Source organism: Polyodon spathula, chromosome 49, assembly GCF_017654505.1.
Source record: "Polyodon spathula isolate WHYD16114869_AA chromosome 49, ASM1765450v1, whole genome shotgun sequence".
NCBI lineage: Eukaryota > Metazoa > Chordata > Actinopteri > Acipenseriformes > Polyodontidae > Polyodon > Polyodon spathula.
In genome coordinates this window covers 849,338-873,018 of record NC_054582.1, presented here as the reverse complement: position 1 = coordinate 873,018, position 23,681 = coordinate 849,338, and the positions used below count along the sequence as shown (strand labels likewise).

General features: G+C 42.9%; 1 protein-coding gene across 4 annotated transcripts in view; it reads right to left on the bottom strand.

Annotated features, from left to right (window-relative positions):
- pbx3b (pre-B-cell leukemia homeobox 3b) overlaps window positions 1-23,681 on the bottom strand; it is a 74,311-nt gene that overhangs the window by 12,436 nt on the left and 38,194 nt on the right. For 2 of the 4 annotated variants that reach the window (XM_041238542.1, XM_041238545.1), the window contains exons 3-6: window positions 5,811-6,052; window positions 4,371-4,561; window positions 3,154-3,289; window positions 2,642-2,671 (exon numbers count right to left, since the gene is read on the bottom strand). In XM_041238542.1, coding sequence (XP_041094476.1) covers window positions 2,642-2,671; window positions 3,154-3,289; window positions 4,371-4,561; window positions 5,811-6,052 — 599 coding nt within the window. The remainder of the gene's footprint in view (window positions 1-2,641; window positions 2,672-3,153; window positions 3,290-4,370; window positions 4,562-5,810; window positions 6,053-23,681) is intronic. The other 2 variants (XM_041238543.1, XM_041238546.1) reach the window with 1 other exon arrangement.

Sequence of the window (23,681 nt, the reverse complement as noted above, 5' to 3'; positions counted from 1 at the left end):
AACCTTTAAGACAGTGCGAGGGCTGAACACATGATGTACTTTATCTGTTGTTTTTGTATACTCTATCATAGCACTGGGTCATATTTCAATGATATACTGTAAAGTCCTTGGTCTTGCCTTTTCAGTCTGCATTGCAAAAAGAAAAAAATATATATACAGAAAGAAATGGATTGCAGAAACCATCTCGGCCCTTATCTAGACATTATTTCACAGAATTAAACACACGCCTCAGTCTGAAGGGTTTTCTGGAATTCGAAGACATTACACCAGGATTTCTGAAAGGAAACCTAACGCACAAATCAATACAACAGACTCTGAAGATACAAAAAAAAAAAACATTAATGCAATCCCTACAAAGCCTTTAATGCCACGGTAGAAACACACGCACACAAGGGTAAACTTGCTAGTTCAACCCCTAGACTGACCTTTAACACATCCTGAATGACAATGCACGCACACAGCACTCTCCACTAAAAACCACTGGCGCTCAGTGTGTGAAATAATATTATGGCTTGCCTGCGCCAGGCTGTCCAGTCACTGAGCCAGGGGAGAGAAGCACAGCTTGTTTAAAAGCACAGTCTGGTCAATAACCTTCATTACTGTATGTGAGCCATGCAATCCACTGGGGATAGTGAAGGCTCAGGTGGGCAATAAGCTGCAGAGACACGCTTCAGAGCGGCTGGCACTAACACTAACAGGTGTGTGGGGAGGGACGCTGGGGTTTCTAATAAGATTTTTTGTAATCTTTGTATGGCAGTGCTATTGCACACGCTGGTCGAATCAGGCTGTTGTTACTCGTTATCTACAAAGTGAAGCAGACAAACGTTTCGGCTGTATTTTTCTGTTTTATAGTGTTTTGAAGTTATGGCTGATGCAAGGTAGTCTGTACGTAGCTATAGCTTGAGATCGTCTGCACAACAGTGTTCAGCACATGACCAGCCACGCTTTGTAACTGCGCTACTAGACTCTCGGCTCTGTTAACATTGTAGGTAGCGGTCGGTAAAAGCGCAGTGCCGGCTTTCGCACAGGCATTGGCTTTAAATGGAAAGAGCCAAGAACGTGAAAATAATATTGGAAAAACTTCCAAGTCACACAGCACAGGTATGTACACCTTCATGATTGTTGTTTTCCGCCAGTATCCTGAATTTCATTAAAGACTGTCATATACCCGAGTAGTTTGATTGCTAAAGTAAGGACATTATTACACTATCTGAAAAAAAAAACCAACAAAAAAACCCCACATTTTTTATTTTTACTGAATTATTCCGCTTAAAGATTTCGACTCTGCGTTTCACGCCCCCCGTCGTCGGAAATCGTCAGGCACTGTAGTTAATTATTGATCAGTTTTCCTCTTCTTCTCCAGTCAATAGCCCCGCGTTGTCATCTGAGGTGATGTTCTTTCCAATTTCTCAATATGCCTGGATTAATAATGTCTTCCTCTCAGACCCTGTAATGAATCCTCAAGACCAGGTCTTAATTATGCTGCCAAGGGTTGTTTCAGAGGTCTAGCTGCTAATAATATCAATAATAGAGTAGAATTCATTAATACTTAACAAATTAACCTCTGGCGTTGTTCCTTTAAATATATAACAACCTAAAATATTGATAAGCATGGCTCATTTGATCAGTAAGCAATCAGATCAAAGGCAATCACTTGATATTTGTTTTTTCTCTTTATAAGCAGACTTGCAAAACAAAGCTGTCGGGTCTTCGTACTGATTGGAAGAGGGAAGCACACAATAAAGCTGCAAGAATCGCGTTCGTCTGGCAAGAAACGGCGCCTTTGCCGTTCACTGGAGTTGATGGAAATGAAAGTGCAGGCTGTACTTGACGCGCAAGTGTCTCATCAAGCGCGGCAATCGCGCGAAAGCCACCATTAGATTCAGCTTGACGGTTGTGGAAAATATTTTCATTGTGTAGCTTCTTCATGCTGGCTGTACAGCAGGCTTGTTTCGATATAGATATCTGCTGCTGGTCCCAATTCCTCCTATTTCTATCTCCCACTGACAGAGCAGGGGGTTATTGCCTGCTCCAGCACGTCTCTCTGCGTTCATAAGCATAACCCCAATCACCAGAATGGCTTCCAGATTAATGCCAGCGCCCCGAGCCCTGACTGTTGACCCAATACGTTCCTTCTCGCTGTTTCTTCGTTTGTTTTTTCCAAGCTGAGCCCAGCAAAGGCATTGTCCGCTTGCTTGCTCCGAGTCGATGTGGTTTGCAATGGATGTGTCTGGATTGGTTGTGCATCTCTACCCCTCGCTCCCTGAAATCTTACGCAAACAGTAACCTTTTTTTGTTTGTTTTTTTTTTAAATATTTTTCACATGTTGGATCTTACCGGAACACAACGAAAGTCTGATTAAAAAAAAACAAAGAAACAAAAAAAAAGATTGGCGCTAGATCAAAAAAGAAAAAAAAAACTATATTGAGGGGTGATTTTTTTTATTCCTAAAAACAGTTGCAAACTGCAAAAAAAAAAAAACAGGAGACGTTACATCAATTTCGTCCAAAAGTTTTATAATTTGGGCATGTTTTCAGCTCTGAGGCTAGCCTGCTGTGTGATCTAGTCTTGTGTGTACAGTGTCAGTAATGCATATATATTTATATATTTACACATACATATCAGTAGAAATGTAACATACCTGTGACACTGTGATCCTGTTTCCCATACCCTGAAGGCAAAAGAGAATGTCTTTTACAGTAACCGCCTTTTCACTTTTTAATACACCACCTCCCACAAACAGAAACAAAACAACAACCAACTAAAAAAAAAAAAAAAATTCTTTTAATCTTAAAAAGGAGATCACGTACGAGGGGGGTTAACTTTTCAACAGACTAGAGGTTTATTTAAACCAGTCAAGGCAGAAAAAAAACGGTAAGCGGGTTGCCAAAGACCCCTGGGTGTGAACACTGCATATAGGTACCCAAGAACCACAGTGATCCAAGTGCTTTTACACCATGGCATTCGAGCAGTCTTACTCAAGCGCTAGAAAAGACGAATAGCTGCAGAGAAGGAATGAATCCGCGTGTCTTCCTGAATTTGCGTGCCCTTTTTTTCCGGCACACCGGCATTTTGGAGCAAGGATGATTGAATGGCTCTTGAGTATCCACACGCTGTTTGCAGTCTGCGGCAGTACTGCGTGCTGGAGCTCACCTGGGACACCGTGATGCTGCACTTCTTGGCCAGCTCCTCTTTGGCTTCCTCGCTGGGGTAGGGGTTGCTGAGGTGTGAGTAGAAATACTCGTTCAAGATCTCAGTCGCCTGCTTGCTGAAGTTGCGCCTTTTCCGCCTGAAACGACACAAAGAAAAAAGTGACGCACTCACCTGCTTTGAGTCTCTCCACCCGCAAACATGCAGAACACTGCTTCCACGCTGCAATGTTAATTAAAGGCCAGGGTAAACTTTCTGGAAATATTCCACCCTGAATTCAGGTGGACTGTTAACAGTGGTATTGAGACAGAAATCCGAGGCAGCGGTGCAGCTTAGTGCAGTCATGAAGCGCACAGCTGAGCATCACTCCCCGAGAGCGCCTCGTCCCTGTAGCTCTACAATGTTACTAACTACACTAACGAGAGGCGCAGTCGACTCCCTCCCCTGAGTTCTGTGTGCCTTGTTATTGAGCATCCAGTTATTTTGCCTTGTTTACTTTCCCTTCTCATGGAAAATGTGCAGCGAATGTGCATCTGCACAATTTACCTTGCAGAAAGTTACTAGTGTTCTCCAAAGACCTGCACCAACTGTTTGTAATTATTGCAAACACCTGCGGAAGACCTTCTTGTTAGCAAAATGACTTAATTCTTCGTTGATTTTATTTTTTCCTGGGGGGTGGGTGTGATTGAACTCATTGCTGTGTTTGATTGACTAAACAAATGTGGAAACGATGCCTTTAATAAGTACTTTTCCCAGCCACACAAGTCTGCAGATTAATAACAAAGGATTATTTCACTAACCACGGCCTCAGTGATAATTTGCACCCATACAGCCCTGCTAATCATATTTGCACCTGCTGTTTCATTCTACCTTTTCAAAAGGCTCTCTGCCACGGAGCCCACTCACATTACACAGATCTACACGTGGAGGAGGTCGTTGTTGTTAAGCATCAAACTGCAGTGGAGAGTTAATACTTAGATTTCCCCGAAAGCAGCACAGGATTGTTCAGAACACTAGTAAGATATTCAGAAGTATTACAAAGAATCACACATGAGTTTAGGCAAGCATTTCAAGGAGAGATGCTGTGTGTTTGATTAAATCTGCTGCACAGAAGAATCACACATGAGTTTAGGCAAGCATTTCAAGGAGAGATGCTGTGTGTTTGATTAAATCTGCTGCACAGAAGGCGCATTCAAAGCGAAGGGCTTGTACTGTCGTACCTGGCGTCGAGGAACCGGGAGCGCAGGATCATGACGGCTTCGCACGTGCTCTGCTTGAGCTGCATCTGGATGGAGCTGAACTTGCGGTGGATGATGCCCACCATGCGCTCGATCTCTTTGGGGGAGATGGGGCGTGTCCGGCTCTGCTCACGGAGCAGGTTCATCACATGGGTCGTGAACTCGTTACACGCCTGGGAGGGGAGGGGGGTGGAAAAGACAAAACGAAAAGAAGCAACCAGTGAGCATCACAGACTGAAACACGACTTCAGTTCACAGCTTTCACCCTGTTTTTACCATCATTTTAGTAATATAACAGCATGTTCCACCTGTGGGTCAACCCTCATTGCGTTACCTCCCGGGGCAGAGGCTGGGCGTGAACCAGCGGCCCCGCGCACCGCAAGAGAGCCTCTCAACCAGAATGCAAGAGAGCCGGACTCGTCTGCATTGGAGGTTTTAGAATCCAAAACAAACCCTGTGTATTAAGCTCCCAGATTCTATTCAAATCGAAGTTAGTGTGATGTTCTTAAAAGCAACACCTTTAAAAATAGACCTCGGTTTTAGCGCGCCAGTTGCTGAACATTTCACAACTTAATAGGTGAAGTCATCTATGAATGCCGTGGCTGATTTACAATTTGGCTTTTGCCCAGCGTTCCAAGAGAATTTAAACAGCTTTTCTTTAAACCACTAGTTCATACATGATTAATTAGAACATCTCATTTATGCAGTGTGCACTTTAGCTCATTACTCTAAGTAAGATTCGTTAAGTATTTACATTTAGATAATTAAAATCTGGATACACCCTCAAGAAAGATGCATACACTCCAGGCAAAGTACGTTTTTTTGTTTTTTGTTTTTTTTCTACAGTGCGCTGGAAGTAAATTAGACTCTAATTTACATCCCTGCCAGCTCTGTGTTGGCTGCTCCACTTGCATCACTTTGCATCTCTTATTATTTCATTCAGTGTCTTTGGGTTTTCAAAGCCCTGCACTGAACTGTGGATTCATGACAAATTACTAAACTGGGTCTCTGGGTGCATTTAAAAGCACAACGTTTGCAAAAACATGTTTATTTCTCTGGCTGTGTTGTGATGCAACATACAGCTTCACTGACCATACGAAATGTTCTTTCTCTCACTGTTAGGATCCCGGCATCTTTATCAAATCTCCAAACCCATCACTGCACACTAATTGTGCATAATACAATAATAAGGAAGGTTCATTTTCATTTTCTCTTACGCAGCACAAAACCCCACAGAGGTTTTGCGATGCCTGATAAGAACACTTCCGATTCTGCAGTGTATTATCTGTGCACACATTTTGTTTTGCACGCATTAAAATTGAACAAATTTAACTACTCTGTTTTGAGGCCAAGCCTGTAAAGCAGGCAGAGCAACCCCCTGGCACAGCCCGGCCTCAGGTTTTATGGAAGGGAGCTCTGTACCTGCTCGTATTTCTCCAGCTCAGTGTGGTAGATCTGCCTGATCTGCGTGAGTTTGGCTCTGTAGTCAGAGTGCTCGATGGAGTTGTCCGAGGATCCTCCCGAGGCAGCGGCCGCGGCGGCAGCAGCAGCAGAGCCACCCCCCTTCTCCGGCCCCGACACGCCCTCCGCCAACAGCATGTTGTCCAGCCGCATGAGCTGGGGGTCCGGGGGGTCTTCATCCTGAGCTCCTCGGATGCTGAGGCCTGGGAAACGAAACAGAGTAAGACCTGGTCAGCTGGGGTGGGGGGTCACACGAGTTACTGCAAAACATGTTGGCTGGCAGAAAATATTCCCACATTTATTCATTCATTGGTAGTTGCACGTGCAAACATTTGTTGTTAAATATGTCCACAGTCGCAATACTATTCCATGTTAATGAAGCAAAATAGAAAAGCAAAGTAAAAAAAAAAAATGAAGTGGATTCTACTGCCAGCAGTACTTATCTCAAGCACTTTTTGAATTCATATATTGAAAACGCTGCTGCATGCTGTAATAGATATTTCAGACAGTGTCTGCCTATAAAACCTGGGAGATTCAGCAATTCCACAAACTCCATTATGAAAATACTTATAATCACATTCGCAGGCAATAAACCCGGCTCCCTCCTACACTAACACAACCCTCTCTCTGCAAGACAAAGAAAAAGATTTGCCCTCCAGGGGGGAGCTTACTAATTAGACAAATTCAATTCTCCTAACAGGTATCGTTCTACCTGAAAACAACAGGTCACCAAAGGTTACCTGCCAAGCAATTACCAACAGCCGACGCACTGTACTTTTTAAAAGCAATTACTGCCGCATCAGAACGTACCTACACCATGACATCTCCAATCATTCATTCTCATTAAGGAAGTTACAATACAGAAAAGAAACACGCAGAGGCACCGAGCTCAACGAACCTGTTTAATGTGTTTCAGAGCAGGTCCTCGTCCCCCAGTCACACAGAGTTGGCACCTAGTGTGTGCGCGAGGGTTTCCTGTGCCTGTCTTTATTCACACACTGCGGCGCACACTGTGTGTCGAGGGACGCGTACATGACAGCAACATCGATAAGCTGCCAAATGCTCTGCTAAGATCTGGCATTTCTATTTTCTGAGAAGATGCTAACCGCCGACAGTACCATGCATTTTGGTTCTCGTGCATATATACTAGTGCCCAGACTAGATGGCCGATTTGCGCTGGGTTTAGGTCAGGGCAGGGGTGTCCAAAGCTGTCTCTTCCACTCCTGGTCTTTGTTCCAACCCTGTTCTAAACTGTTTAATTGAACCAATTAACTCCATTCAGACCCTGAAGCAGTTAATGATTTCATTTTAGTACAGTAAAAGCACTTCCGCTCCTAAATACACAAGAGAATGAATCTTGTTTCACTGGGGTACAGAATGTCTTTCTCCACCTGTCCCTACTGTACGTGTGGCATGGTTATACACTGCAAGGTCTGGCAGTCTCTCCATACATCACTATAGAAGCCAGAATTATCAAACGATCACGATAACATTTTCTATAATTTGACAGCGTAAGCTCAGTGTGGCTGCTGTGCTACAAAATAGATTTGTGTATAGTAAAATGCAAGCGTACTGTAACAGATTTTAATCTGCATTTAATCACAACATCTATTTCATTATGTCAGAGCTTTAAGAGCATCCCTGAAACAGACACTGCAACACTGTTGAACAGTGCTCTTGGCTTTGTTACCAGGCCCAGAGTTTTTGCATATCTCTCAGCACATCCTAATTAGCCATCTTTCAACATGCAGCGCACCTGCCCTTGCAGATAATGCCTGGCGAGCATCTGCATAGAGGACGCCGCATTCAGAGGCCAATAAATAAACTGCAGGTCAAAATTATTACAAAGCTCTCTCCAAATAAGCTCGCGTGCTTCACAATACAAAGAGGCAGATGTGAAAAGTACCCCAAGCCCACTCAAACACAGCCTGTTTGAGTTTAATAATCGGACTGCGATTCTGGGATTTTCAACAGCTCATTAAGGCTTCATTAATATATGGACAAGCTTTTGAATTATAAATGAGAAGATTAGGAGCCTGCCTTGGCTCTGTTGTACTCCTCAGCCCCTGAACAAACACAGCGCTGAACGTTTGACCCGTCTGATTGCACACGCAGGGCAGTGGCAGGGAAGATATTACAATGTGCTGTGGGGCTGTTCATTTTAAAGCATAAAACTTTTGACTTATTTGCAATAAAAACTAAATAATTATTCCAGCCTATAAAAATGTTCTCGTTACAAGCAATGCATTCACTACTTCCATCTGGGGCTGGCTTTATTTTGATTTATTTATGTATTTATTTTGCTTTTTTAAAAGCACATCACTGACTTATTCATTTGTATAGTACACATAACAAATAATAATTCTACTGCAGAACAGGGTTTTTTTTATTATTATTATTATCTGGGCTGGATTGGTTACATAATATTAGAATCGGAACTCGGAACTTTCACCCACCAATCAGGAAGCTCCGTTGCAGGGTAGATGATGATGATGTAGACCATTAAAAAAGTGAAATGCAAGGAAAGCAAAACTAAGAAAAGTTCCATAAAGCTGTAGATTAGCGCTGTGTAATGCAACAGTATCGGCGCTGTGTACCAGTGTGCAATCACACTGAAACACTGATCCTAGGGCATCACTTAGTGGTTGACCTTTCAATAGAGCGAAGATTGTAAAGGGGTGCTTGAGCTGAAACCTCCAGACAGAAGAGGCACAGAAAAAGTTCAGGCGTCGAAGACTATAAACGATTGGGCGTGGAGGAGCAAGTTAGATGTTAACAAACATTAGTATATCACTATCTTTTTTTACTGGTGCATGAAATAATAAAATAATGAACACCTTTCTTGAGAAATATATCCTGCTAGTATTACACACTAGTTAACGTGAAAAAATGTCGACAGCAGGAAGATCAGGCTTCATGTGAACGGAGCACTGCACACTGCCAGGGATACGCATTTAAATGAAGCTGCAAGCTAAGTGCCACGCCCTCCAAGTACTTAAGGTGGCTGCAGTGTGACATGTGCACGCTTTTCATGTCAGGTATATTAAATATAACACAGAGACGCAGTACACATTTCCAAGCCAACCCAGTTGTCACTTTTGCTTGACTCCTTCTCTACTGAGGACAAATGCAGCAGAGGGAATTTACAGGGCTTTTCAGTTAAATGGACATAAATCATGGGTTTCATTCAAACCAAATAATCACAGGCCATAAAGAGCTGCTTGTCTCTTCCCATGTATTACCTCAGAGTTCCTGTGAGCAATAATGCAGCCATTCACGGACGAGGGGAAACCGCAGAGCGAGACACTGAGGAGTGACACGTAATCCTGTTACGGGTCCTGGCATGTGGAGTGGGGCTGACATTTTTATCATACATGTCCATTTCTATTTAGAAAATCAGCAGAGTAAAAATGATTACCCCAGCAGCCCCAAATTCTGCCTTCCAAAAAGAGCCCGCTGAGGGTTGTGCGTGCCAGAAATGCAGTTAGGAGAGACATCCATAACTCAGCCGTTTGGAAACAGGCTCCCTAGCCAGATAAAAAAAAATAAAAATAAAAAACTGTACAGAATCTGAGAACAATTGTACCTCTTATTCAGTATACCCATCTCAACAGACTGGATTTCACTGCCATGGCTTGCGGACGCTGCTGTATGCTTTACACCTGTGTACAGGCTATGGAGCAATGCCTATGCCAAGTTCTGCAAAAATATTTGTAAGTTTAGCTTTTAATTTATTTATTTATAATCAGTAACCATCTCAGAAAACATTACACACATTTGTAAAACTGACTCTTTAGTCAAGCTTTGTCAAATATAGTAAATCCAAAAAGGCTGACCCCCAACACGAATACGTATTCATGCGGATTATCTATCTATCTATCTATCTATCTATCTATCTGTATTTTATCAATTATGTATAAAAAAAATAAATTCTAAAAAAACAAAAACAAAAAAAGTTTCTGCAGAAAATGCTCGGGAACTTTCTTAACTCTGCTCAACCTTCTTAAAGCTGCTACGCCACCTTCCCTGAGCAGCTGTAGTGTTGTGTGGTGACACTGTGAAATCACCCCTGTCAATACCGTGATCCCCTCCTCTCAGCACCCTCCCTAGCCCTCTCTTCAATGGGATTAGCCGACCTCTGATCCTGGGCTCTCTCATCACTGGAGTGTGATGTGGAGAGCCGTGAAGCAGCAGCCCTGCTGCGCTGCCATGATCTGAGACACAGAGCTGTACTGTAGTGTACTGTAATGCACTGTGTGTAGGGTGTCGGTTACTGTGTAAGATACAGCAGTTTCTGTCTGCTCAAATGTAAAATGATTATAATGAGACACTCTACACACAACATATTAACTTACTACAAGCTATTAAAAACGGATTTTATATAAATATAATGCAAAGAAAACTACAGTAAAATAATCCGGTCATGACATTTGATGTTGGTTTTAAAAGTGCTACGCAGAAGAAGAAAAAAATCAATACCCTCCACCTTAACTTAGAGACTTAAAAGATGTGTTTAGTGTCACAGAGACAATAAATATGTATTCATGCATTAATGCAAATCGAGCCAGCCGACGCTACGGTCCCAGTATTTACTGGTGAATATTGACATGGCAGGCATCTAATTGCTAAAGTTACCCAATGGAAATCAAATGTACTCATGCCAATACCTGCAAAGACCATCTCACTTAAACTAGGTCTCAATCCCACCCTAATGATGCCTGGTACCCCCAGTAACAGACAGGCAGAGAGAGCGAGAAAGCGGGGCTCCGGGTTTGTAAACAGAATCCCGCTGCCGTGATACACTGTGCAACAGAAGACGTGTTTCTCAAAACCCCCTGCAGTTGAAAACAAACCCCCAAACCCCCCTTGATAAGCCTGCCACTGTATATTTGCTCATAGGGAACAGGGAAGAAAGCTTTAGTTCCAAAGCATTCGTCCTAGAAGTCTCTTGGTCTACAACCAGGCCATCCGCATCTTAGAAAGTTGCCCTGGGTGCTGGCTAACATGTACAGTAATTAACACATTAAAACTCATTAGCTATTGCCTGTGTTAACAGCCCTATAATGACCATACCTGATACCGTATACAGAGGGTTATTGTGCTTCTCATACACACATTGCTTTTCTATTAGATTACATTATAATAACTATAAAGTCACATTTTATATAAAGTCACACATCCCGGGCAATTTTTAAAGTGTTATTGATTCATATTTCTTTTATTTAATTAATTTTTAAATGACTGGGTCAAGGAACGTTCATTAAAAAAATTTAATGAATAATAATAATAATAATAATAATAATAATAATAATAATAATAATAATAATAATAATAATAATCTTTCAGATCAGCAATACAAGAATTTGAATATTTCATTCAAAACGGCAATGTTGTAACACATAACACCATTCTTCTTAACAAGTGTGAGTTCCTGTGCTTTTGTTCCCAAGTTCATCAGATCACTCACTGCTTGCACTCAATAAAGCCCCCGGCGCACGTGTGGCTATCAGTGCATTTCACAGTGAAGCCACTCACCTCCTCTAGTCTAGATAAATAGGGGCTGGAGTTTCCATAACATCCACCCTAACAGCGTTTAAAGAGAGGGAAAGAAGACTCAACAAAAGGCTGCATTGTTTGGACAAGGCCCTGTCAAGTCAGGGAGCCTCGCGTGGTGTTGATTCACTCCGAGCGGCGACACCGAGAGGCTCTGACAGCGGAGCCACACCGCAGATGGATAAGATAACCCAAAACAAACGTCTTGTAGACATTTCAACCAAGCACACCAAAATTAATCACTGCCCTGCTGAAACACGGGAGATTTCTGGAAAGCATCGCGCAAAGTGACAGCCCTGCACTGAGACTCGGGCAGGCCTGGTAAACACGTCCTGCTGCCTCGTCCCCCTCGTTCGTGCCTGAGCGGGCAGATGGCCAAGCGAATGGGTGACTGCTGACCACAGCCAGGCGTCAGTGAGTCCATGGGGGAAGGGGTGTAACTAGCCAGGATGACCTCTGCAGACATCAACTGGAGTTTATTTGCCTTCTGGAAGCTGGTAACGTTTTGCGGGTGCATTGATAGGAAATTAATAAGAAAGAAAATATTGCATGAATGATACTTATAATTCAACGAATAAAAATCATGGCTCAAATTAAACCTTTTTTCCTGTGCTGTAAAGCAGACAAATATTCCCTGGTCTAGCGAAAGTTCTTACTTAGAAGTTATTCATTATTATTATTATTATTATTATTATTATTATTATTATTATTATTATTATTATTATTATTATTAATATTATTATTAATAATCTTTCAGCATGTATGAAAATTGTACCAGCCACAAGGTACAGCTCACACATCAAGTTAGACACGCTGTTAAGAGCCGGAAACAAACAACTCTTCTGAGTGACAGCATAGTAAATCTGCTCCAGACTCACTACCTGGTATTCTGCACTACCTATCAGGATGCTGGGCTTTGATTCTTGTATTTTTTTTTTTCTTTCTGTTATTGAGGTTCTGATTGTCTAATGATGGCGATGGTACTGTATATAATTCATTATTCAGGCCCTGGGCAAATAATGCAAATGTTGCAGTGAAAACCACTTATGAAACACCCACAGGCTACTAATCTGTACGATACTTATCCCTGGTCTTTTTAGAGCAGACTAATTAGATGGGGGGGAGGCAGAAATTGCAAAACCAGGTCAGGTTGCAAAGGCAAGTGCTGTATAGACATGCATGTATTCATACAAACCACAACTGCTTGACTGCAATGAACCTGCTTGATTGTGTGTGCGGTCTGTACTAGTCTATATGCGTGTTCTGCATAGCGAAAAAATATTTGTACTGTTGTAACGCATTCATATGTATTGTATTAATTCTGATTTAAAAGCATGACTGTAATAAACATATGACTCTATAACTGCAATACACACACACACACACACACACACACACACACACACACACACACACACACACACACACACACACACACACACACACACACACATAATGGAAAAAACTTTGAGACCAGTCAAACATTTTAGACTGCAGGGTTGAAACAGTGCGGAAAGCTGTGTGCGTGTGCGTGTGTGTGTGTGAAACTTTAAAGACTCAATACATTCAGTCGAGCTGTGTTAAAAGCTCACTGGTAGTTTCGGTAAAGCTGGTGTCTAAACGCACCGCGATCCCCTCTCATGTCATCAGACCCAGTTAACTAGCTCACCCCGCCATTACTGTAATGAACAGTTGCTGATTTAATTGGAACGGGGCTCATTAACACGAGGAGCATTAGTCGGCGAGCAGGAAAACGAACCTTTATTACAGAGGAATGGTTCACACAGACCTAATGGAGCCCCCACTACTTGAGTCATTGTTGGGAGTGGTGACACTGCAGAGCCAGGTTCAGACACACAAACCTGTCAGCAATCAGACAAGAGGAGGCTAACGAGGTAGCAGGTTAATGAGTGCAACCGCTCAGGAACCGGCATTCTGTTACTGTGTTTAAACAATTAACCGTAACTTTGAAAAGATACAGCAGAGAACTTCATGTATCCTTTATGCACAGCGAAGCAGCCATGCCACCAAAAACAAACCCTACAGAACAGCCAGTAATGTTGCAGGATTTGCTTGGCCCACTAGGGTTATGCAAAATATATCCCATTGATTAAATTGTGTGTGTGCGTATGCATATGTGTGTGTGGGCAGGTATTACTATCAATGTGGGGACAAAATTTGAGAAAATGTCCCACAAAGACAGTAACTCCTGAAAAAACGACGTTGTGGGGACGAGCCCACTTTGTAAAACACCTTTTTAAGAACTAAATATGCCTTTAAAAAAAAACTAAAAGTGCCAAAATATTGAATTTGTTGTCGACTTTCATCCTGTGTGGAGTTTTGTCTGACTGGAATTAGAAATAGTAAATAAAAATATAGTGAGAATCAATGAGCAGACGTCACAAGTATAGGAAAACAAACGTGTGTGTGTGTGTGTGTGTGTAAACAAACGTGTGTGTGTGTGTGTGTGTGTGTGTGTGTGTGTGTGTGTGTGTGTGTGTGTGTGTGTGTGTGTGTGCCTGTGTATGCGTGCGTGTGTCTGTGTGTGTGTGTGTGTGTGTGTGCCTGTGTATGCGTGCGTGTGTCTGTGTGCATGTGAGTGTGTGTGTGTGCCTGTGTATGCGTGCGTGTGTCTGTGTGTGTGTGTGTGTGTGTGTGTATGTGCGTGTGTCTGTGTATGTCAGTGTGTGTGTGTGCCTGTGTATGCGTGCGTGTGTCTGTGTGCATGTGAGTGTGTGTGTGTGCCTGTGTATGCGTGCGTGTGTCTGTGTGCATGTGAGTGTGTGTGTGTGCCTGTGTATGCGTGCGTGTGTCTGTGTGCATGTGAGTGTGTGTGTGTGCCTGTGTATGCGTGCGTGTGTCTGTGTGCATGTGAGTGTGTGTGTATGAGCTCTTTCATTCTGCACAGTAGTTCTGAAGAATCCATTTTCTCTGCAGCTATGAGGCTCCATGTTCACAGCTAGTAGAACAAGTCAATAAACAGCCCTGTGAAGCTCTAGCTGTCTCGTACGCTTCCCTCAATGAAAACAGAGGTGAACTTACTGCTTATTTTCCACCGCGCACTAGAAGATGACAGAGACATTATGACTGCTCATAGATTCTGACTATCATTTGCCACAAGCTATGTCTGTCAACATGAAATAAAGCTGTGTTAGAAATGCAAACAGAAACAGCCGCATGCACACAATGAGCTGTCCATGATGACTGCAGGCAGGAAGTGAACCTGCTTATTGACTCAGCTTGCTCTCTGCTTCTCTCTCTATTTATTCTTTCACAAAGACACACGTTTACCAAACCCTCCGACACACAGACACACACACACACACACACACACACACACACACACACACACAGACACACACACACACACACACACACACACACACACACACACACACACACACACACACACACACACACACACACACACACACACACACACACACACACACACACACACACACACACACACACACACACACACACACACACACACACACACACACACACACACACACACACACACACACACACACACACACACACACACACACACACACACACACACACACACACACACACACACACACACTGACACACACACACACACACACACACACACACACACACACACACACACACACACACACACACACACACACACACACACACACACACACACACACACACACACACACACACACACACACACACACACACACACACACACACACACACACACACACACACACACACACACACACACACACACACACACACACACACACACACACACACACACACACACACACACACACACACACACACACACACACACACACACACACACACACACACACACACACACACACACACACACACACACACACACACACACACACACACACACACACACACACACACACACACACACACACACACACACACACACTGACACACACACACACACACACACAACACACACACACACACACACACACACACCCACACACACACAAGCGTTGACAAGCTCATATCTAAACAGAAACACCATTAGGTAGGTAAACGCTGAGCTCTGATTTTGATCGCTGGTTAAACCCGGTGAAGATGTTAAATACTGCTCTTTTTTTTTTTTTTTTTTTGAATGCAAGCTGCTAACACCAAAATAAAAGACGCCAGTATCGTAATTATCTTCTTTCCTTAAATCTTTGGGAGCGCTTTGCCAAATCTACCATATCCAAGCTGTAAACTGGATTCATAATGACAGGATCATGTATTAAATTCAAGTGCAATCCCTAAAGTATTTGAAACATGTGACTTTCAACTCCAAGGGTATTTTAAAGATCAAGGGGAAAAGAAAAAAAAAGCGTGTCCAATCTGAAGTTTTTTTAAGCCAAGCTGTATAATGTATTAAGTTTAGTTTTCATAAAAAAGAAAGAAGCAGAAGCAGTAAGTGCATTGCAAATTAAAAAGCTTGGAGCTACACAGTCCACAAGTGGCATATACTGTCCAAACCAGTTCAAAATGATTGTTGTAGTAAAGATAACCAAACTGACTGACCGTGGCATACAATGGGGAGCATGAGCTGAAATCAAGCCACAGCACATGGGTACACAGTGCTGTCTCATACAACCAGAAGGAAGTCACATTAACCTCAGTGTCCCGGGAAAAGGTACGAGTAGCCTGGGGCCAAAAGGGTCTAAATTTCAGCGACTGCAAAGCCCAGCCATGGCGTTACACAGCCAGCCAGGCACAAACAGGCTGGCTCACAAGTTCAAGCTTTCTGGATCTCCAGGGAGAAATTAGCTAAACTTCCTCAGCCAAGGATGCCAAACCTAACTTAGGATCCATTTAAATATGGCATCAGAACGCCAACTCAGCAGTGGCCACATGCTCTGCACCACGCCCGTCAGACAACATTATTATACATATACCAGCATAAAGTATTCAGATGCTCAGAAAATAAATGCAGGACATATGACAATAACACAGTGAAGTTTTCACAGTCGTACACCGCAGCAATGGGAAACAGCAGCCTATTTTACTAGACTGTTAAGTGCTGTTTTATTTTTCCGTACAGGGTATAATTTGAAATTCGGTGCAATTTAGCAAGAAAACAAATGAACAGCCCTCCCCTAAACAAACAATAACCCTTTGCAGCACTCCTGCAAATCAGGTGAAGCCACAAGGGACTGTTGCTCGGCTCTAAACCAAACCCCCTTTTCACCCCGGCTCCCATTATTACTAGTGGAAAACAAATATACAGCCCACAACCTTTAAATCACTTCAGTTCCTATTTCCAAGTATAATTTAATCTTTTTCTGCGACACTTGACGCTTACTTCATCACAGTGTAATGACAGATTAAAAAGTTGTCGAATTAAATATTAAAGAGGACTGCAGGCAGTTGTGCATTTTTAAGGAATAACATTGGAGATGAAATGAGAAGCCTAAATGCATATTTTATACCATAAGGAAAGAATACATAGATTTTCCTCCGGGCCACCTACTTTGTAATAAAGCGCAATGCAGCTGCTCAGCTTATATTTAGCCAGGGAGACGGCAACCCCAGCCCCGTAAGATTAATATCCAGGATAAATTGTTATTAGACTTCGTTGTCAAAATAAACAGGGCTTCATAAGATCATGTGACGGGGAGATAAGAATTTATTCTGCTTCAATATGCTAACAGAGACACTGGTCTGCATTATGAATCTTCCATTAAAACAGGCAGACAGGGTGTGATTATTTTAGTAAATATCTGTTACATTGCTTTTGTTGCTGGATTATTCATTAAAAAACACACACAGAACTGAAATGGAACACACACGCACACACGCATGCACGCTAACTCAAAGGCAGCGCCTTAGCATTCTATCAAACCTACTGCAAATTGCTCCGAGGTACTAAAATGCTACTTGCTAAATCAGTATGTGACCATTGTGCTATTAAAGCAAGCAAGCCAACCGTCAATTCGGTGACCATCGGCCCACATTTTAATTCCTGACTCTTTAATACAGCTGCGAAAAGGGATTTTTAAATTTTAAAAAACCCTCTTCATTTTTAAACTGGAAGAAAATATATCCTAAGTAAAACCCAAACTACAGCTCTACCCTGTCAAATTAAAATGAAAATTATCAACGGAATCCGGTTAAAATACAGTAGAGACGTATATAGAAACCGCTCACGACAGCAGAGCTAATGCATCAAGCATACAAAAGATGTGCTGAAGGAAAGACACTTGGCTCTGTTAAATCTAGGGCAAGGTTTAAAATTAGAACCTCTGCCTCTGCAGTTCAGCAGCCCCTAGCGGCCGCTGTGCCTTGGTCATGCCACCAGCAAATAAACTGCAGCCGAACAATTCCTCTGCCCATTGCTACCTCAGCAGCTCCCTGCTTGTGATTGCTCAGCAGTGCTCCCTGTGCATCGGCAGCTGTAACCCAAGGCAGGCTGTTTGACACACGCAGCTCGTGCTCCTGCAGGTTTAATTCAAACTTCTGCTCGATCAGGATTTCAAACACCTGGAAAGGGCCGTGTTTAACTTCTTCAACGCAGCACGGTAGTTGTGCCTAATTTGCGATAGGGTGTTTTTGTTATATGGTAAACGGTGGGTAATGGCATTCAGCTGGTGAACACAAGTGCAACCTCACCCATGCTAGTGCCGTGTGTTTACCATGCCTGCCTGTGCTTCGCTGTGCTTTCCTTATGCTTTGCTGTGCTTTTATCATGCAGTGCAGCCCACTGATGTGAACTTTTAGAAGGGCAGCACTAGAAAAGTGTCTAGGATTTGAACCAAACCTACAGTTTGACACTTGTGTCATTACAGGTAAGGACACGCACTGTACAGTCAAATACTGCAGGCATGCAGATGCAGATACAGACACGAAATGTTTATTGCTAGCCAGTGCTACTGATCATAATCTAACAACATCATTTTTATAGATTGCATATAGCAACTTGTAACAGATCCCTAAACTGAAGTATGACCGAAATGTTATTATTATTATTATTATTATTATTATTATTATTATTATTATTATTATTATTCATAGTTCCATTGCTCTGCATTAGTCTGCATGGTTCATGAAGCCAGTTTGCACTTATCAAGAGCAATCAGTCATGAGAGACGTGTCCCTGTTGTCTCGTCGGAGTGAGACACGGCGCCTCTGATGTGTTATCTCCCTCTTCTTTGCTTCCATGTAAATCAACTCTGGAGCTCCTCACTGAAGATGTCTTGACGCTGCCACTCATCCACCAGAGCGCTCCCTGTCACAGCGTTTTCCCACCAGCCCCGGCTGCATAATTAATGCAGATTGCCGGCGTGGTGTCACAAGCCGGGGCCCTTCTGGTTTGCTTTCCGCGCGGCGCTTCGCTGAGGAACATTAACTAGAGAAAGCAGCATCGCAGCAGGGGTGGAGAATCAGCCTGTCAGAGCCTCCTTCGCAATGCCATTGAAAGAGCTGCTTCACCACTGTTTCATCAAGGTGACTGAGAACAAAAAGTACTGAAGCAAAGTCTAGCTTGCATTTAAGAGCTCCTGCACATGCATTATTTACAGCCCCCGGAATACATCAGCCCCCGCCCCACACCCGTTCTCCAGTATTTCTTAAGATTTCACCAGCTTTAAACTATATCCTTTATTCCATTAAGCCAACCATTAGAGGAGGATGGTTCTTATACAAGACGCAGACCTTGCTCTTTATGGCTGCTAAAACATAGTTTAGGGAATCTAGGCCCACCGAATGCTGTTAAGTATCTTGCCTATTAGAGGTCAGATCCAGTTTGTATTATGAGTGATGTGCAAAACAGTAACATTGTCCTCCCCTTTGAGCTGTTACTGTTTAATGGGGGTGGGGTTTGACATGACAGGGTATCTTTCGAACTTTTGTAACTTAATGTATCCTTTCAAAAAACAAGCTAAACATTACCAATGTAAAGGGAGTACAGTGGCATACTCAGGTCCTTTCCCCCCCCCCCCCCCCCCCCCCCCCCCCCCCCCCCCGGGGGGGGAGCTCCCCGAGCTCCCCCCTCCTCCCCCTCCTCCCCCTCCTCCACAAGCCCTCAGGGGAGCCAGAGCCTCTGCCATTCGCCAGCCAGAGATTAGACTGCAGGCCTCTGCCAGCGCCAGCCACAGATTAAATGACTTGATCCTGTAAACATCTGAGGAATTCAACTCTACACAGGGGGTCAAACACGGGACACAGGATAGCCTTACAGGTCCCTATCCATTAACAGGGGCAGAACAATACTATCTGTACAAAACGCAACACTGGTACAGCATTACTACTACTGCTACTGCAGAAGAAGAAGAAGAAGAAGAAGAAGAAGAAGCCAGTTGTGAAGCCAGCCCTGAGCTTTCTTTGCAAACATGCATAATGAGCAAGAAGCTGTATCTACAGACCATGCAGTAGCGGTTAATTTCAACAGCACACGTGTGCATGTGTGCACCAACACGCTCTAATTATGAAAACAGTCGACTGCACTGCAACCCCCTGTGCTCTGGTTTGCCAAGGTGCCTGCTTGCCCTCTCCAGTGTGGAAAAATTGCAACCAGCGTTTAAAAACCCTTTTCCAAGTTTAGTTTGGAACACTGGCTCACTGATTTCCCTTATTGAAAGCATTCTGTGCACTTAGGAGAGAACATGCTGACCTTGTCACTCTTGCTGTTTGTTAGCAGAAAAGTGCCTTTTGGTATTCAGTTACTGTAACAGCTATAATTCAATAGGTTGCCATTCAAGAGCCTCGGAGTGAAGGGCTCTAAGACGTTAAATATTAGGTGGGTTTTTTTTTTCAAATCGGAGCTGCTATTGTTTTAGATCAATTAGGTCACTGTGCTTTAAAAAAAATGCATACTTATCTATTTAAAAGGAGGGATAACTGCAGCGTAATAAATTGGTGATATTGATGTGATACAGCCACCTGAAATGTCTTTGTATCAGAAAATTTGTATCAGATGAAAACTGCGTCATATTAAAATTAGCTATACATTTTAATTATTCTTATTCAAAATTAGAAAAATATATATAATATAGGGTTCTGCATAAAATACAGTCGCTTTCAATGAAACATAATATAAAAAACAAGCGGTCCCTAAAACAGGTGAGTTTAAGGAATTCAAAAACCCATTAAATATCATCTGTGCTTCTTTCCTTGGATCACCCGGTCAGCTTTGTTTAAGCACACACGTCAAGGTGAGACAGAAGATGCGCCTGTTTTAATTTGTGTTGAACATTCTCGAGCATGCCGAGGTGCCTCTGCTTTAATGGTACATCCGTATTAAAACAAGGCACCTCACAAGAGTGATCTGCCCGCTATGCCTCATTCACGCTCAACAGTAAATGGCACCCTTTTCAAACTAAAAGAAAAGCTTTTTACTATCTCCAGCTATCACTGTCCCCTTACCCCCGACAAGCCCCTCAGTAAATTACACTCTGCATAAATGACTGAATTCCCTTGCTCTGAAGATAACAGAAGAAAAAAATTCTCTATATTTCTGCATTTCCATGAATCTGTCTTCCTGGACGTCAGGAAGAATAAACGGCCGGTAATCTGAAAATCGTCTTCGAGAAACCTTTGCGAGTTGAAATGTGAAAAGCTTTATAAAATGCCTCTGCTTTCTGGAGAAACGTGCATTCCAAAAAATATAAACCTGCTGAGAAAAAACAAAGCCGTTGTGTTTGCAGCCGGAAGATCATTCATACACTGTTAGTCAGGTTGATCTGCTATGCATACAGCTAACCGAGCCTGACAATACTATGGTACTTACTCTGCATGGAAAACGGTTTGGCAGCTTACTGCATTTACAAGAATGCAGGGATCAGGTGACATCCTGCATGCGAGGGCCAATGCAGGTCTTTCACGGTCAATGACAAAGGAGCATGAACTGGACTCAGACGGCAGTACAGTAATACGTTTGTAAGATATTCTCCACGAGCAACAGAAAGTAAATGGGCAACAAGAGGACCTCAACAGAAACAATCAGCCTATCCTTTAAAAAAACACACACACACTATGCCCAAACACCCGCTGCGTCTTCATTTCAGACAACTGGTACCCTGTGCAAACTGTTGCTAGATGTGTTCACAATTGAAAGGGAGCGACAGAGAATTAGGTGTCTTGAAGCACACACGCAGATGAGGCCCTGAGTGGCCTGTTAAAAACAAACTCCAAAAAGCACTGACTTAATAATATTAAAAAAAAATAATAATAAAAAAATGCATCAATATTTATAGTGGCACAGTGCGAGAGAACCCTGTACAGACTGATCAAAGAGTTTTCCATTCCTTCACTGTTTGTCTGGGGAAAGGTTCATTTCAAGCTAAAGTGTTATAAATCCTCATTATTCTAAATAAAATTTCAGAAAACGCTAAACAGTTCCAGGGAGAGCAGTCTCTTTGCATCCTAACTACCCTAGCGGGTAACAGCAAGCAGTTGTGTCACAGTCGGTGGCCCTCCTCAACCATCCCCCTCCCTGTTATTAAAACACACGTTCTGCTCATATTAATACGAATGCAAACGCTTATTTCACCTGCAAGAGAGCCCACTTAGCAGGCTTGAAAGCGTTTCTTTGTGCAGCCGTTTCATCTGAAGCTGAGAGGGGGGGGGGAGAAAGGCAGGCTGTCAGTTTTAGGATTTCGTTTTTATCCCCAGTAGTGGAGTATTTCGAAGCAAATGGAAACCAATCTCCATATGAATATCACAGGACTTGCTAAAAAGAAAAACTGACTGAATTATATATATATATATATATATACAGCGTTGCAGCATGGTACATTTTCACAGTATTTTAACAGATTACCATGCCTTTTCCCTATGACTACACAACACATCTTAGATGTACACTGGCTTCAACAGCAGACCACAGCAGTTTCATGACCCTCAAACCTGATTTTATTTTAGTCTTCAGTTTATTTTTTAAAGCTTTGTGAATGGGGCCTCTAAACGGCACAGCATGGATTCAGGATTCCAGCCCTGGTCTTCGTTTCACCTGTACCTTAAATTACTTGACTGATCCCATTTAACCTTCTTCCAGGTGTTTAATCGCTTAATTAATGATACCTAGAAAACCTGGAGGAGAGGATTTGTGCACCCTTGCACCGCAGCACAGGCACTACAGCAGAGGTATCCTAGTCTAGGTGTTAACAGTGGGAAGTTTCAAAGCTTCCGGGACAGTTCTGAGTGCTTGTTGCCTCGTTCACCCTGCCCGGTTTGCCCATAGCCGTGTGTGTGCGTGTGCGTGTGCGTGTGCGTGTGCGTGTGCGTGTCTGTGCAGCCTGTCCTACAGTAGCAGCCCTGTCACTAAATGGCACACTGGCTCAGCCCCCTGATCCTCTCTCTTTCCAGGCACGGGCTCCTCCAGCTGCAGCTTAATTTCCTGTGACTTGCCTAATTACTGTAATTAAGGATTAATTGCCATTAATTATTCACACATAAGCTCATCGCAAATCACGGGGTAAATGTCTTATGAAAGCTGCCATACAAGCCATGTATAAACACACAGGGACGCTCCAGGCAGCTGAATCTATCACTCAGCCCTCAAGCAAATCTCTTTGCTTTCTCTTATGAAAACAGCTATAACTCTCGCGGAAATCAACAGTCTATCCAGGTAATGGGCAAATTAAACTAGAGTGTTTGTTTGGGTTTTTTTTTTTTTCCTGAGGAATATGCAAACCAGTATCGCGTTTGCTGTTGTGCAACGTTTCAAAAAACACGTCTTCATTTCGAAGGCGTCCTCGAGGCACATATTATCAGGTAGAAACACTTTAATGAACAACTAGGCATTACCCAGAGAAACGGTGCAAAGGGGAAACGGCACCTCTTATGCAACAGCTTGGAAAAAAAAGTTATGCAAAAATGCATGCAGATTTTGGATGATACCCGATGGACTTGAGAATCAAAGAACACATGCATGTGCCGAATCTGAAGCCAGTATCTCAAAGCATTAATGCTGTAATGTACCCAAACGTGGGGCAATGCGGCCCATTGTAACTACAGTGTAACAACAGGGTGGCCCTTAACCTCCAATGAGAATCAAACAGCAACAACACATCCTCAGCCTTTAATGTCCTGCGTGGACCAGCTCAAAATCCCTCAGCTTGCTTCTAATCTCTCTCTCCCTTCCATTCTCCTTTCACGTTGATTTCATGGGAGGTATTATTTAATTTCCATTCTGTTACTACACTGTGTCTGTGTCTTAAAGCACGTCCTGCATACAGAATCCCTTCGCTCTTGTATGCCCATATCCCTCTCTATCAATGAAAGGCTGTGGGCCGCTCTATGTCA